This window comes from Phoca vitulina, unplaced genomic scaffold (assembly GCF_004348235.1).
Source record: "Phoca vitulina isolate PV1807 unplaced genomic scaffold, GSC_HSeal_1.0 scaffold73, whole genome shotgun sequence".
NCBI classification, from domain to species: domain Eukaryota; kingdom Metazoa; phylum Chordata; class Mammalia; order Carnivora; family Phocidae; genus Phoca; species Phoca vitulina.
The window spans coordinates 4,363,894-4,376,850 of record NW_022589776.1 but is presented as its reverse complement, the minus strand read 5'-3'; the positions used below and the strand labels follow the sequence as shown (position 1 = coordinate 4,376,850).

Sequence of the window (12,957 nt, the reverse complement as noted above, 5' to 3'; positions counted from 1 at the left end):
TTTGGTCTTCACTTCACTTACCCAGGTGACTGATGGCTTCTTTGTCCCAAGGCCAGGTGGCAGCACCAGCAAGGTCTTCCCGCACTGAGCTAGCAAAGTAGACATTGAGGAAGTGAGTACTGTTGAGCTGCAGTGCCTCCTTCAGCTCCTTCACACTCATGTATGCCCTGGAGAGCACATAAGAGCACAAATGTCACACCAAAGGATCAGTACATAGAAAGCAGAACCATACCTAATCAGACTGACACTCCCAGCCAGCATTGCCCTTTGGAGGGGCAGAGAGACAGAGACCAGGCTGTCATGAAGATAACAAAAAAGGCACTAGTACACATTTGGGATATTTATTCCAAGATAAATAATATCTTACCTTTTTAGCACTATATTATTTATACGAATGCTCAGTGTTTGACATCATACTCAATTCCCACTCTACATCTAGATTATTTCTTCAAGATAAATCCAATGATACTCCTAATTATTTGCCCTGAGTATTAACCCCAGGTCATGGTGAAGAAGGCCTTCCAACTCTCAGTTCCTGGTTCCTTCTATCACACTGCATGAACATTATTATGATCAGAGGACCAACTGAATCTATTTCAGTATATGCTTGCTTCGGGCATTATTAAAAAAAAAACAGTGGCCAGGAAACATAAGTAAAAAAGAGGAAAAAATAGACGAGTTATAGGTAGAAGAGGATATCATAAAGTTACTGCAAAGAATGTTAATTGTATATATGTATTCCTTTCTAGTCCCTTAATCCATAGAAACTACTACAACTCCAACTACCTAATGCTACTTACCAAGTATCTTTACTGGTAGCCTTCAATGTACTAGGCAATATCATGTTTGCAGTTATGCACAGAATTAAAGGTCTATTAAAAACATATGCCATATGGCCCATAAAAAAAGGGAAACAGGCATTTTATCTCTTTATAAGCTCATATATAGTCAAAGACTTTCATCTTCCTGGCATCAGTGAAACTTTAAACTTACTATAAGCAAACAGGCTCACTCAACATTCTCACTGAAGAGCTATTTTAAGAACAAACAACTAAAGCAGAGCTCAGTGGCCCTTTGGATTCACAGGATGCTTCCCATAGTGACCACAGTCTGCCACTCAAAAGGGAGAAAATTCCTATCACAGCTTCAACTGGGCAGACAGTTCCCTCAACATTAGTTGGAAATTTCCTTTATAGATCATGCTTCATTGTTGCTGTTCTGATGGACAAGCTGAAATCCAGAAGCTCATGTTAGGACAGCATGACCCTTCTTCTCTTGGTTGCTCTGCCTCCCAACCACACTGTTGATGCAATCTATTTAATCCACATGTAGGATATACTGGCAAGGAGTACCCAAGAAATAGAGATCCCAAGGAAGATTGTTTTTGTATTCTTTGGAACAGAACCAAAAAGCGGAATACAAGTTAAGAAACAAAAAAGATTCTGCTTTAGAACCAAAGATACTTGGGAGAAAAGAGATTTAAAAATACTTTTTCATATTGACTTATAATATCTTGGAAAAATAGTTTTAAGCCCCAAGAAATCATCCAAATTCCATGAGGTGATGTCAGATGTGATCAGAGGGATATTCCTTCTGCTGCTTTCCTGGAGACACAATGTTTTCTGGACTGTTGCCTCGTTTTCCCTGGATATTAGTCACATTCTCTTTCTCTTTCTCCTTTATTAAAAATAATTACAATTTCCTGTATTGACAAATTGATGGTTTGGAGCTGTGATGACATCAAGTAATTCTTCAACATGGAGATGTAGGCCAGAAGAATGAAGCAGAGAGAGGGTGAATGGGAAAAGAGAGAAGGAAAGGATGGGAAACGAAAGGAATGGAAAGGACAAATAAGGGCAGAGAGAATCAGAGACTGAGCCTACACATAGCTCAGGATACCAAGGAAGACAAGTCACACCCTTTCTCTGTTCCTATTCCAGAGTTCCCACTAAAATTGGGAGTTGGTAACTTGACAGTTTTCTCTCTTTTCTCCTCCCTCACTTTCCCCAAATCCCCCAGGTCCTGGCATGGTTTACTTGGGCTATCTGTGTGTTACTGGCTTCTCCATCTGCCATTTACCAGTCTTGGCTGCCATCCTTCTGTCCTCCCTCAACCCAGCAGTTCCACTAATTTCCCTTGAGCACCCTCCAAGAGGCCTCCTCCTCCACCACCAACCTCATTAGCTGGTTCTACTCATCTCCCTTTTTCTTCTTTCCCCAAACCTCTCTCCAGCCATAAATTACCCTTCCAGATGAGAGTATTTATGTCATGCTGGTGACAAACTGGGTGTGGTTACTCTGACTCCTACACTCCACAGAGATATATGTGGACAGAAGTCAGCAAGTATAAGAAGCAGAACACATTTTAAAAAGCTAGAGACAGTTGGAAAAAGTCATTAATTGAAATGATAGAAGAAAATCTTATTTTGTTGGAAACAAAGACTTTTTTCTAGATTATTCCTTAATCCAAAAAGGGTAAAACTTAGATATCAGTGTGTCTGTTTTATATGTTGAATGCCCTACCTATTATAAGGTGTACACCTTTTCACAAGTTGATCGGAGCTAATAAAGATAAACATCTTATTAATGTGATCAGAGCCTGGCTTAGACATTGGGTATGGAAAATGAATATTACTCTTAAATTCAGAGCTTTAGAAATGATTTGTGAAGAGATAGACTTGACATCTAAAATAACTTAATATTCAAGGAAAGGTCAAATAATATACATAAATGTCATAAAAAGCATAAGTGCCTTGAACTGACCAGAACTATGTATGAAAAGGAAGATGAACTGCATTAATCTGCTTAATTTCTGCCAGGATCTCCCTTTGATCATACTGTCCATACTCTAGACTGAAGTACTCACCATAGACTCCTCCCTGGGACTCAGACCAACCAAAGTGAAGTTGTGTTTTGATTTTTATAAAAGTTGTCTCAGAAACAAGCTCTGCTTGAGACTGACATATTAAGTTGTTCTGCCCACTGCTCAAATCTGTTATTTCTGACATGGCCCCTGGAAGAATGCACACCTGCCTCACCATTTTATGACTGTGACCTACTGGAATTAACCACTACCTGGTATCCCGCACTTGTGTTTCTTTGTCCCCCAGACTTAGTGCATTCATTTTGATCCATGCCATGCTCCCTGACTGCTGACCCCACTCCAGTGTCTAAGTGTACATGCAAGCCCCAACTTTTGCTTAGTTTCTGACTAAGTAAAAGTGAAAAAGTATTTTAAAATGCCTATTTGTGCTCTAGCTTAATAGTCAGCTGAGTAAGTAACTCCTTTATAGACTGATAGAAATAACTGCAAGAATGAAGCCAGAAAGAAGAAAAAGATCATGAACTGTCTGAAGGATGTTGAACCAGTATCAAAAATTGGCATGTTGAAAAACAAGACATAAAGGATGCTTGTGTGCCCTGAGATCTCAGAGCAAGTCCTCTCCAGAGGAAGACCCTGACTGCACTCTACAGGGTGTAAGGTAGCCTCCATGACAACAAAACAAGATGCCCCCTAGGACCTTTGGGTCATGGAAACAACTGTGCCAACATTGGAATACTTTGGTTTGGCTAAACCAAAACCTTTCTGTTGTTACTGTATACCATGGTTCTCTATCCAACATATACAGAAGGGTTCCATCTGCCATCCCATCTACTATCTACTTTGCCAAACATGCTTCCTCCTCCTGGTGAATATCACCTTTGGCCTGCTCTCCCAACCCTTTCACTGTGCTCATACCATGGGCTTATCAATCTGCAGAGTACCAACTAGTGCTCTCCCTGTGCCCAGTGCAACTCTAAAAACTTAGTTTTTCTCCTTCTCTTAAATTCCTCCTGCTCTTAGGTGCCTGGCACTCTACTGTATCACCATACACTTTACTCTTCTTTTTATTTTCCTACCTCCTGGTTAGTCCCTAAACATCAAGGGTTCAGTGCCTTGCCCACAGCCTTCTCCTTCCCCACCTCCTATCATCCATTACTTAGGAAATTTCTTTTTTTTAAATTTATTTTATTTTTTTATTATGTTATGTTAATCACCATACATTACATCATTAGTTTTTGATGTAGTGTTCCATGATTCATTATTTGCATATAACACCCAGTGCTCCATGCAGAACGTGCCCTCTTTCCTACCCATCACCAGACTAACCCATCCTCCCACCCCCCCTCCCCTCTAGAACCCTCAGTTTGTTTTTCAGAGTCCATCGTCTCTCATGGTTCATGTTCCCCTCCGATTTCCCCCCCTTCATTATTCTTTGTGAAATGTCACTGAAAACAGTCTTCTTTTTGAATTCCCTACCTCCAATTGCCCCTACACCTCATATTCATGGTCACCCTTACTCAGAGTGGTTCTTATTCCTGATCTTCTGTAGATCTTTAATTCTACTTGTTTATACTTTCACTTGTTTATGGTCACCTCCTCTCCAGGAATGATTTGAGATCACCATTCTTCTTTTGCTCCTCCTCTCTCACCAACCTCAATCTCTTATTCCCCTGACTCTTAGTAAATGATCATGCCTCCTTCTTCAATGATGAAATTGAAGCCATTCATCATGGACTCTAACACACACACACACACATACACACACACACACGCACACATATTCACTTCCTTACCTATTTTTATGCCCTTATCTCTGGTCCTACAGGATGAGGTTTCTGAGCAAATCATAGCTAACACCCTCTCTTTTTCCTTCTCCCTTTCTAATTCAAACTTCTTGAAAGAATAATTTTCTGATCTCCTATTCATTTCTTTTTTTCCATGTACCCCCAATCCTATTGTAACCTAGCTTTCATTGGCATCACTTTATCAAAACTGCTTTTGTTAAAATGTCAGTGACCTCCAAACTGTCCCTCCTCACAAAATGAAAAAAATCCAGTCACCTTCTTATGATAATTCTTTGTTGCATTTTTATATTTAGTTATTTACTGCTTCTTAAAGTTCTCTACTTCCTCTGCTTTTTTTTTGCAATGTTCTTTTCTGATTGTATTCTTGCTTTTGAGACCACTCTCAAAAGGATTCCTCTTTCCCCTTCTAATCCTTAAAAGTTATTATATATATATATATATATATATATATATATACACACACACACATATATGAGATAGATCTATGAGATAGATCTATTTTATATATATATATGTATATGTATATAACTATAGATTAGATTCTTCTTTCTCTTTTATAGCAGGACATCTCCACCTAGATCATACACAGGCATCTTGAGGTCAAAATGTCAATGTGGTGGGTGGTTCTACCTGAGCACAAAAGAAATTTCAGTGAATCTGAAATAGTGGTCTAACCAATGAATCTGTGGACATCTTTTCTATGGAGAGATATGCAGGAAGGGTTGAGCTTTGGCTAAACACAGAAGAAATATGTACCTGTGTCCATAGAAAGATAGAAGGCAAAGACAAGGGAAGGACCACAATGGCGTTTTATCTCCTACTTAATTTTACAGACTGGATTTTGAACTGCTCGCGAAAAACCAAAAAAACACTCTTTTCATAAAATTAGTTCAACCCAGGATACACAAGCAATGCTTTAAGGCCTAATGACAAAATGAAGTACTAGTTGAGGATAGGGGACACTCTCTCCATTTCTGGAAAGAATTAAGGGATGTCAGCACCATTCTAGCACTGAGAGTTTTACAACCTTGGGTTGCATTAGAAGCCAGCTCTCTCAGGAAGCCAGCTTTTCCCTAGAGAAACAGTGAGGGCAAGAGCATCAGTTAGAAAGCCTGAGTGTCAGTAGAGAAGGTAAACCCCAATCGCCAGTGTTCAATGGCAAACAGCAGGAGAACCACAGAAACTGGTAGCCATGAATTTTAAGGCACACCCTGCTGGAGACTCCCAAAAATACTACAGAAAGGGGACATTGTATGAGGGTAAGATTTGGGTTATATATTGGACTAATGTGATTTCACTGTTAATGGTAATACAACTTCATTTGTGCCCACAGGGCTGTGTGGACTGGGTTTATCTCTGACACTAAACTCACAGTCTTTTTCCCACAGCTACTTCTCCAGTGTCCCTCTCTGAATTGGTGCTACTCCTATTACCCTCTCCATGACACAAGTAGAAAACCCAGGATTCCTCCCTTCTTCCTCCCTCCCCTCTCCTGCACTCTTCTCAATACAATCAACCACCTCCTAACTAGCCTCAGGGAAGACACCATGATGATTATTGTTTCTCTTCTGAATGCCATAAAAGAGGGCAGATATCATCATAAGTAGGACATCATCAACTGGGAGTATATTTTTTCTTCAAATTCAAATAGGAAAAACCTGACAAAACTTACTACACCCAAAACATTAACTCAGTTTTGCTAATTCATATGGGAATGAGTAATAGTACTAGAAGAAAAATGGAATTATTCTTTAGAAATGTTTAAGTGTTGGGTTCCTAGATGGCTCAGTCAGTTACGTGTCCAACTTTTGATTTTGGCTCAGGTCCTGATAGGGTCGTGGGATCGAGCCCTGTGTCAGGCTCTGTGCTCAGCAGGGAGTCTGTTTTAGATTCTCCCCCTCTCCTTCTGTCCCTCCCCCTGCTCTCTCTCTCTCTCTCTCTGTCTCTTTCTCTCTCTCTCTCAAATAAATAAGTCTTTAGAAATGTTTAAGTGTTTCAAGACCTTGAGGCTGCAATAAAAGAAGTAACTAGAGATTGGAAGGGTCTGAAGTCCAGTGTCATAATAGCTTTAGTTATAGGCAGAATTATGTTCCCAAAGATGTCCATGCCCTAATCCCTGGATATGTTAACTTACATGGCAAAAGGGACTTTGCAAAGGTGATCAAAAATACCGATGCTGCGATGAGAAGATTTTTCTGGGTTAACCTGAGTGGGTCCAATCTAATTACACAAGTCCTTAGAAGCAGAGAGCCCTTCCTGCGTGTGATCAGAGAAAGAGATGTGGCAATGGAAGCAGAGTCAGACAAATGCTACTTTGCTGGTTTTGAAGATGAAGGAAGGCATCTGCAAGCCGAAGAATGTGGGTGGCCTGTAGAAGCTAGAGAAGGCAAATAAATAGCTTCTCTCCTAGAGCATTCAGCAAGCTATGCAGCCCTAACAACACCTTGATGTTAGCCTGGTGAGACCTATGTCAAACCTCTGACCCACAGGACTGTAAGATAATATCTTTGTGTTTTTTCAGCCAGTAAGCTTGTTGTTGTTTTTAGCCAGAAAATAAATGCAACTTCTTTTACTTAAATATAATATCTTTGGAAAAGAAGAGCATATGGAGATTGAACATATGGCTTCAGAAGATGGTAACAAAAGAAAAGATTTGTTTTAAGAGACCCTGTCCTGTGATTCCTGAATTATGGGCTCAAGGGGAGGAAAGAGTATATCCCACCATTCCAGTTCTTGGCAGTAGCTTGCCTACCTTAACAGGGGAGCCATATCCTGATATACCCTGAAATTGATTTGGAAGACGAGCATGAAAATACCCAGATAACTTGTTAGGTCCAGATAAGGTAGAAGAAGAGCATGGTAGAGGAGGTACTCAGTAGAATTAAGAGAAAATGATCAAACCAATGGTCAGAGGTAGCCAATGTGTCACTATCCTGAGGAGCACAGGCTCCCACATCAGGATGGCTTGGTCTGAAATCTGACCTCTTCCACTCACTGGCCACGTGGCATTGGCAAGGCACCTCGCATCACTACATCTCAGTGTCCTCATCTGTAGAATGAGAATAATGACGTATCTACTGTATATAATTATTAGGAGGAAAAAATGAAATAATACTTATAAAACCACACATAAGCGTTCAATGAACCTTATATTAGTGATAACAGTACCTATGGCCTCGGATGACTTCATAGCTGGCAACACAGTTCAACATCATAATACAGAAAAGCAAGTATCATCTCATAGACTTGATGGGAAGTTAATCATGGGTTATATCTCAGGAGGGGCAGACCTTGCTTACAAGAAAAAAATTAAATGAAATGGAGGCAACACCACAGTGCAAGAAAGAAGCAAACACAACTTAAATCTAAAACCTGAAGGAAACCCACCATGAAAAGCTTGGAGTGAAAATAAAAAACAATGAATCTTTCCTAGGCACAAACTGTAGCTGGCCTTGTCAGGCAAGGGATAGTTTTGATTCCTCCCAAAACAGTTTCCAAAATTGACACAAAATAAAAATACAGTGATGATCCAGAACTTCAGAGGAGAATATCTCTGCCAAAAGGCTGATTCTGCTAGTAACAATTGCAGCCCTTCTGATAAATACTTTCCCTAACTTCCTGATAATATCTCTCAAAAAGTTTAGGAAACAACAAAGAGATCTAATACTTTGATTTTAATTCTTTCTAATAGAAAAGAACTATTTGGTGACATGGGGTGGATGAGCTCCTTCAATGAAAGAAACTACATTTTAGTTCTTTGCAACAGCTGAGGCTGGTAACAACAAGGACTTGAGCTTTAGGGAAAAAGAGTTCCAAAAGGAAGGAATGATTCCTTACTCTAGGATTCTCAAAGGGGAAATGGCCCTTTGGAAGTAGAAGCATATAAACTTTGAAAATGCACTGAATTCTAGATTGTCCCAATAAAGGTGAAAGGAGCCATGAAACATCAAAAAGAACCAGTTTTGATAAAGGAACTATCTGCTAAGCTAAAATTTTAAAACACATGTAGATTTTGGGAAGAGGAACAGCATAAACTGTAAAAAAAAAAAAAAGGCTCAGAAAAGATAAAGCTGAGGACATCCATAAATATGAAAAAACTGCAAAGAATGATAAATTTTTAAATTTCCATTTTTCAGAATAATAAGAAAAATAGAATGATGACACAGAAGGGGAAAAAAAGCTGAACTCTTCAACATCTGCCTTGCCGCCAAGAAAAATAATTGTGAAAGTGCAAATCTATTCAACAATTCATTAACCTGGCAATCATTTATTTGCCCTAATAATAATAGTGATCAAAATTAATTTGAGTCCCAACTTCATGACAGATACTTCATATATATTTTCTCATGGAAACCTAACAACAATCCTGTAAGGTTAGTGTATTTCTTTCACTTTACATATAAGAAATTCAAGTTTACACAATTAAAGTCACTTGCCCCAAACCACACAGCTTGTAAGTTTGGGAGGCAAGTTTTAAACTCTAGTTCCTCTAACTCCAAAGCACACATCCTTTCTTCCATTCTTAAACTGGTTTCCCTAGCATCTGTGAGTCACTGTGTTGGGCCTTGGCAATAAAAAGATACATAATATATGATTCTTGTTTTCAAGAAACTCAGTCTTGCATAATTGTAATGCAAGGTGACAGGCACTATAATAGCAGTGCATGCAAAATTACACTTATCATGATGAGCACTGAGTAAGGTACAGAATTGTTGAATCACTATATTGTACACCTGGAACTGACATAACACTGTATGTTAGTTATACTGGGATTAAATTTTTTTTTTTTTAAATTACATGCAAGAACAGAGGATGAAGTGAAAAATCAGCTAGGAGAACCAGACGTTCATAAGGTACTGCAAACTTGGTGGCGGACGTCGTGAATTGGTTTGTGCAGATTATTCTCTCCTCCTTCTAGTGTGTTCCTGTTCTGGAGGACAGAAAAGTTGAATTCCCCCATTTTTCCAGTTCTCTTATATCTAGGGATCTGGATGTGATTTAGAGTCTGCTAATCAGTTGTGCTCTAGTTGGAAGAGGGCAGTGAGATGAAGACCTTACTGCTTTTTCCTTCTCTGCATGCAAGCATGGCTGGGTGAGAGTGCTCTTGGAGGAGCAGGCTGTGCGGCAAACGCTTGCTCCTCGTGCGCATCTAGCGGGCACAGCATGACTGCAACGGTGGTTACCTTCCTGTCTGTGGCAAGGGGGAGTGGGGGCCAGCTGCACCAGCAGTCCTGTTCTTCAGTGCTGTTCTGAGAGATACTCCTGGATGCCCAACCTAAATCCTACTACTCCAGCCCTTATAAAAACTTTATAAGCAACAAAATTCCCGTATTTAATCCTTTTTATTTAAAATGGCAACAATGCTTTGTGGTTGTTTTTTTTTTTTCCAGTAAATACTGACTGATTCAGAGATGATATTCCAGCTATGTTTTCCACATTTGATTTTGGTTCTCAAGGTAGAAAAGTCAGGAAAGATATAGTCAAGCCAAAGGTATGTATAACCAGAAGAAACTAGAAGTCCTAATTGATGGAAGAAATAGTGCAAGAATTGTTTTTGGATGAATTAGTCTCTGGAATCATAAGACTTGTACCCTAAAATCCCCCCAAAAGACATCTTTGGGTAGTTACATAACAATGAATCTTTGTGGGTAATGGAGAGGTGCAAGACAGCCAAAGACTGAAAGGTATTTCAAGTTCCTTTAGAGGAAGAAGGAGAGATTTGGAAACTACAGATCAGTGAGCTCAGTGTCAACTTCCAGATATATTTCCAATGTGTTATTAAATAGGCAAATTTTTACTGCTTAGATAAGGAAAAGGTGAGTATGGAAACTACCATGGGCTTACTTGGGTAAAAAAAAATCATGCACAGGTAATCACACTCCTTTTGCGGTTGCTTTGGGTGTTTTACTGCATTTGCTAAAGTAGACGATTCCTTAGAGAAATGTACCTTGATTTAATAGGATATGTGATATATCACTCATGAGATCTTTATAAGGAGGGTGGAAAAATGTGTACAGTTATACATTCATAACAACCCTCACCAAATTTAGGGACTGCCTAAAGGGAGGTTTTTAATATCTTGGCCAAGGTGTCTGTTTTGTCCCTATTTCGTTGGATTATATAATCAATGTCATGCAAGAATTCATACAATGTAGGTTTATCAAGTTTTCAAATGACATTAACTGAAGAGAGATCATATGCTGGGTGGCAGAATAAAGATTCAAATAGGTCTCACGAAGCAATAATTATAGGGGTAAACTCAAGAGGTAAAATTCAAAAGTTTCAAATGTAAATCCAAAGTTAAACACAAAGAACGCAATGGCTAAAATATAGTACTAAGGACTCTGGATTTGGCACCAATTAATAGGGAAAAAAATGCCTATAGATTTCAGTGGCCAACAATGTTCCATCATTCCCTGAGGGAAAATGTATAGACCCCGAAGATTCAGTGCTAGGCACAAAGACAGTGCACTGCCACGAACAGACCTGTGCTTGGTTAGTCTATCCTTCTCCAAGGACACTGGAACCTTAGACATGTCCAGAAGAGGGTGACTAAAAAGGAGGAAGATCTGACAAAAATGCCATGTGAAAAACAGCGGAAGAAACGGGGCATATTTAATCTAAATGGCAGGGGTGGGTGGGCAGCCAGAAAACTGGTTAAAGATTTACAATCCAATGACATATAAGGACTTTGCTCTGTATAGCTCCAGAGGAAAGATTAGGGCCAAAGAGTAAAATTATGAGGAGGTATCTTTTGCCTCAATATATTTTAAAAACTTAATAAATTTTATATATTTTTAAGATTTTATTTCTTCATTTAAGAGAGAGAGAGAGAGAGCACAAGCAGGGAGGAAGGGCAGAGGGAGAGGGAGAAGCAGGCTCCCCGCCGAGCAGGAAGTCCCACACGGGGCTCCATCCCAGGACCCTGAGATCATGACCTGAGCCAAAGGCAGTCACTTAACTGACTGAGCCACCCAGGCGCCCCAAAAACTTAATAAATATTAATTGTTAAAAAAAAAGAATTCCTGGGGCGCCTGAGTGGTTCAGTCGTTAGGCGTCTGCCTTCGGCTCAGGTCATGATCCCAGGGTCCTGGGATCGAGCCCCGCATCGGGCTCCCTGCTCTGCGGGAAGCCTGCTTCTCCCTCTCCCACTCCCTCTGCTTGTGTTCCCTCTTTCGCTGTATCTCTCTCTGTCAAATAAATAAATAAAATCTTAAAAAAAAAAAAAAAGAATTCCTTATCACTAGGAATATCCAAGCAAAAGCTAAAGGATCACTTTGCAGAGATGTTGAAGAGGTAAGTCTTATGTTAAACAGAATATAAAATCGAACTACCCCTTACAACTCCAAATTGTCACAATGTTGAAGATCTAATGCATTCTCATTGTTTCAACAATTATCTTTTTTTAATTTTATTTTTTCCCTCAGTGAATTTTTATTTTATTTTATTATGTTATGTTAATCATCATACATTACATCATTAGTTTTTGATGTAGTGTTCCATGATTCATTGTTTGAGTATAACACCCACTGCTCCATGCAGAACATGCCCTCTTTAATACCCATCTCCAGGCTAACCCATCCCCCCACCCCCGTCCCCTCTAGAACCCTGTTTGTTTCTCAGAGTCCATAGTCTCTCATGGTTTGTCTCCCCCTCCGATTCCCCCCCTTCATTTTTCCCTTCCTACTATCTTCTTTTATTTTTTTAACATAAAATGTATTATTTGTTTCAGAGGTACAGATCTGTGATTATCTTTTTCTTTTAATTTTTTTTATTAACATATAATGTATCATTTGTTTCAGGGGTACAGGTCTGTGATTCATCAGTCTTACACAATTCACAGCGCTCACCATAGTACCTACCCTCCCCAGTGTCCATCATCCAGCCACCCCATCCCTCCCCCACCCCTCCACTCCGGCAACCCTCAGTTTGTTTCCTGAGATTAAGAGTCTCTTATGGTTTTTCTCCCTCTCCAATTTCATCTTGTCTCATTTTTCCCTCCCTTCCCCTATGATCCTCTGTCTTGTTTCTCAAATTCCTTGTATCAGTGAGTTCATATGATACTTGTCTTTCTCTTATTGACTCATTTCACTTAGCATAATACCCTCTAGTTCCATCCACATCATTGCAAATGTCAAGATTTCATTTTTTGATGGCTGCATAATATTCCTTTGTGTATATATACCACATCTTCTTTATCCAGTCATCTGTTGATGGACATCTAGGCTCTTTCCATAGTTTGTCTATTGTGTACATTGCTGCTGTAAACATTGGGGTACATGTGCCCCTTCGGATCACTACATTTGTATCTTTGGGGTAAATACCCAGT

The 12,957-nt window shown here is 39.5% G+C and overlaps 1 protein-coding gene across 1 annotated transcript in view; it reads right to left on the bottom strand.

The window, feature by feature from the left end:
* The window catches only part of PAPPA2 (pappalysin 2), a 283,912-nt gene that overhangs the window by 180,453 nt on the left and 90,502 nt on the right, over positions 1–12,957 (bottom strand). The window contains exon 3 of the mRNA XM_032393459.1: positions 22–167. Coding sequence (XP_032249350.1) covers positions 22–167 — 146 coding nt within the window. The remainder of the gene's footprint in view (positions 1–21; positions 168–12,957) is intronic.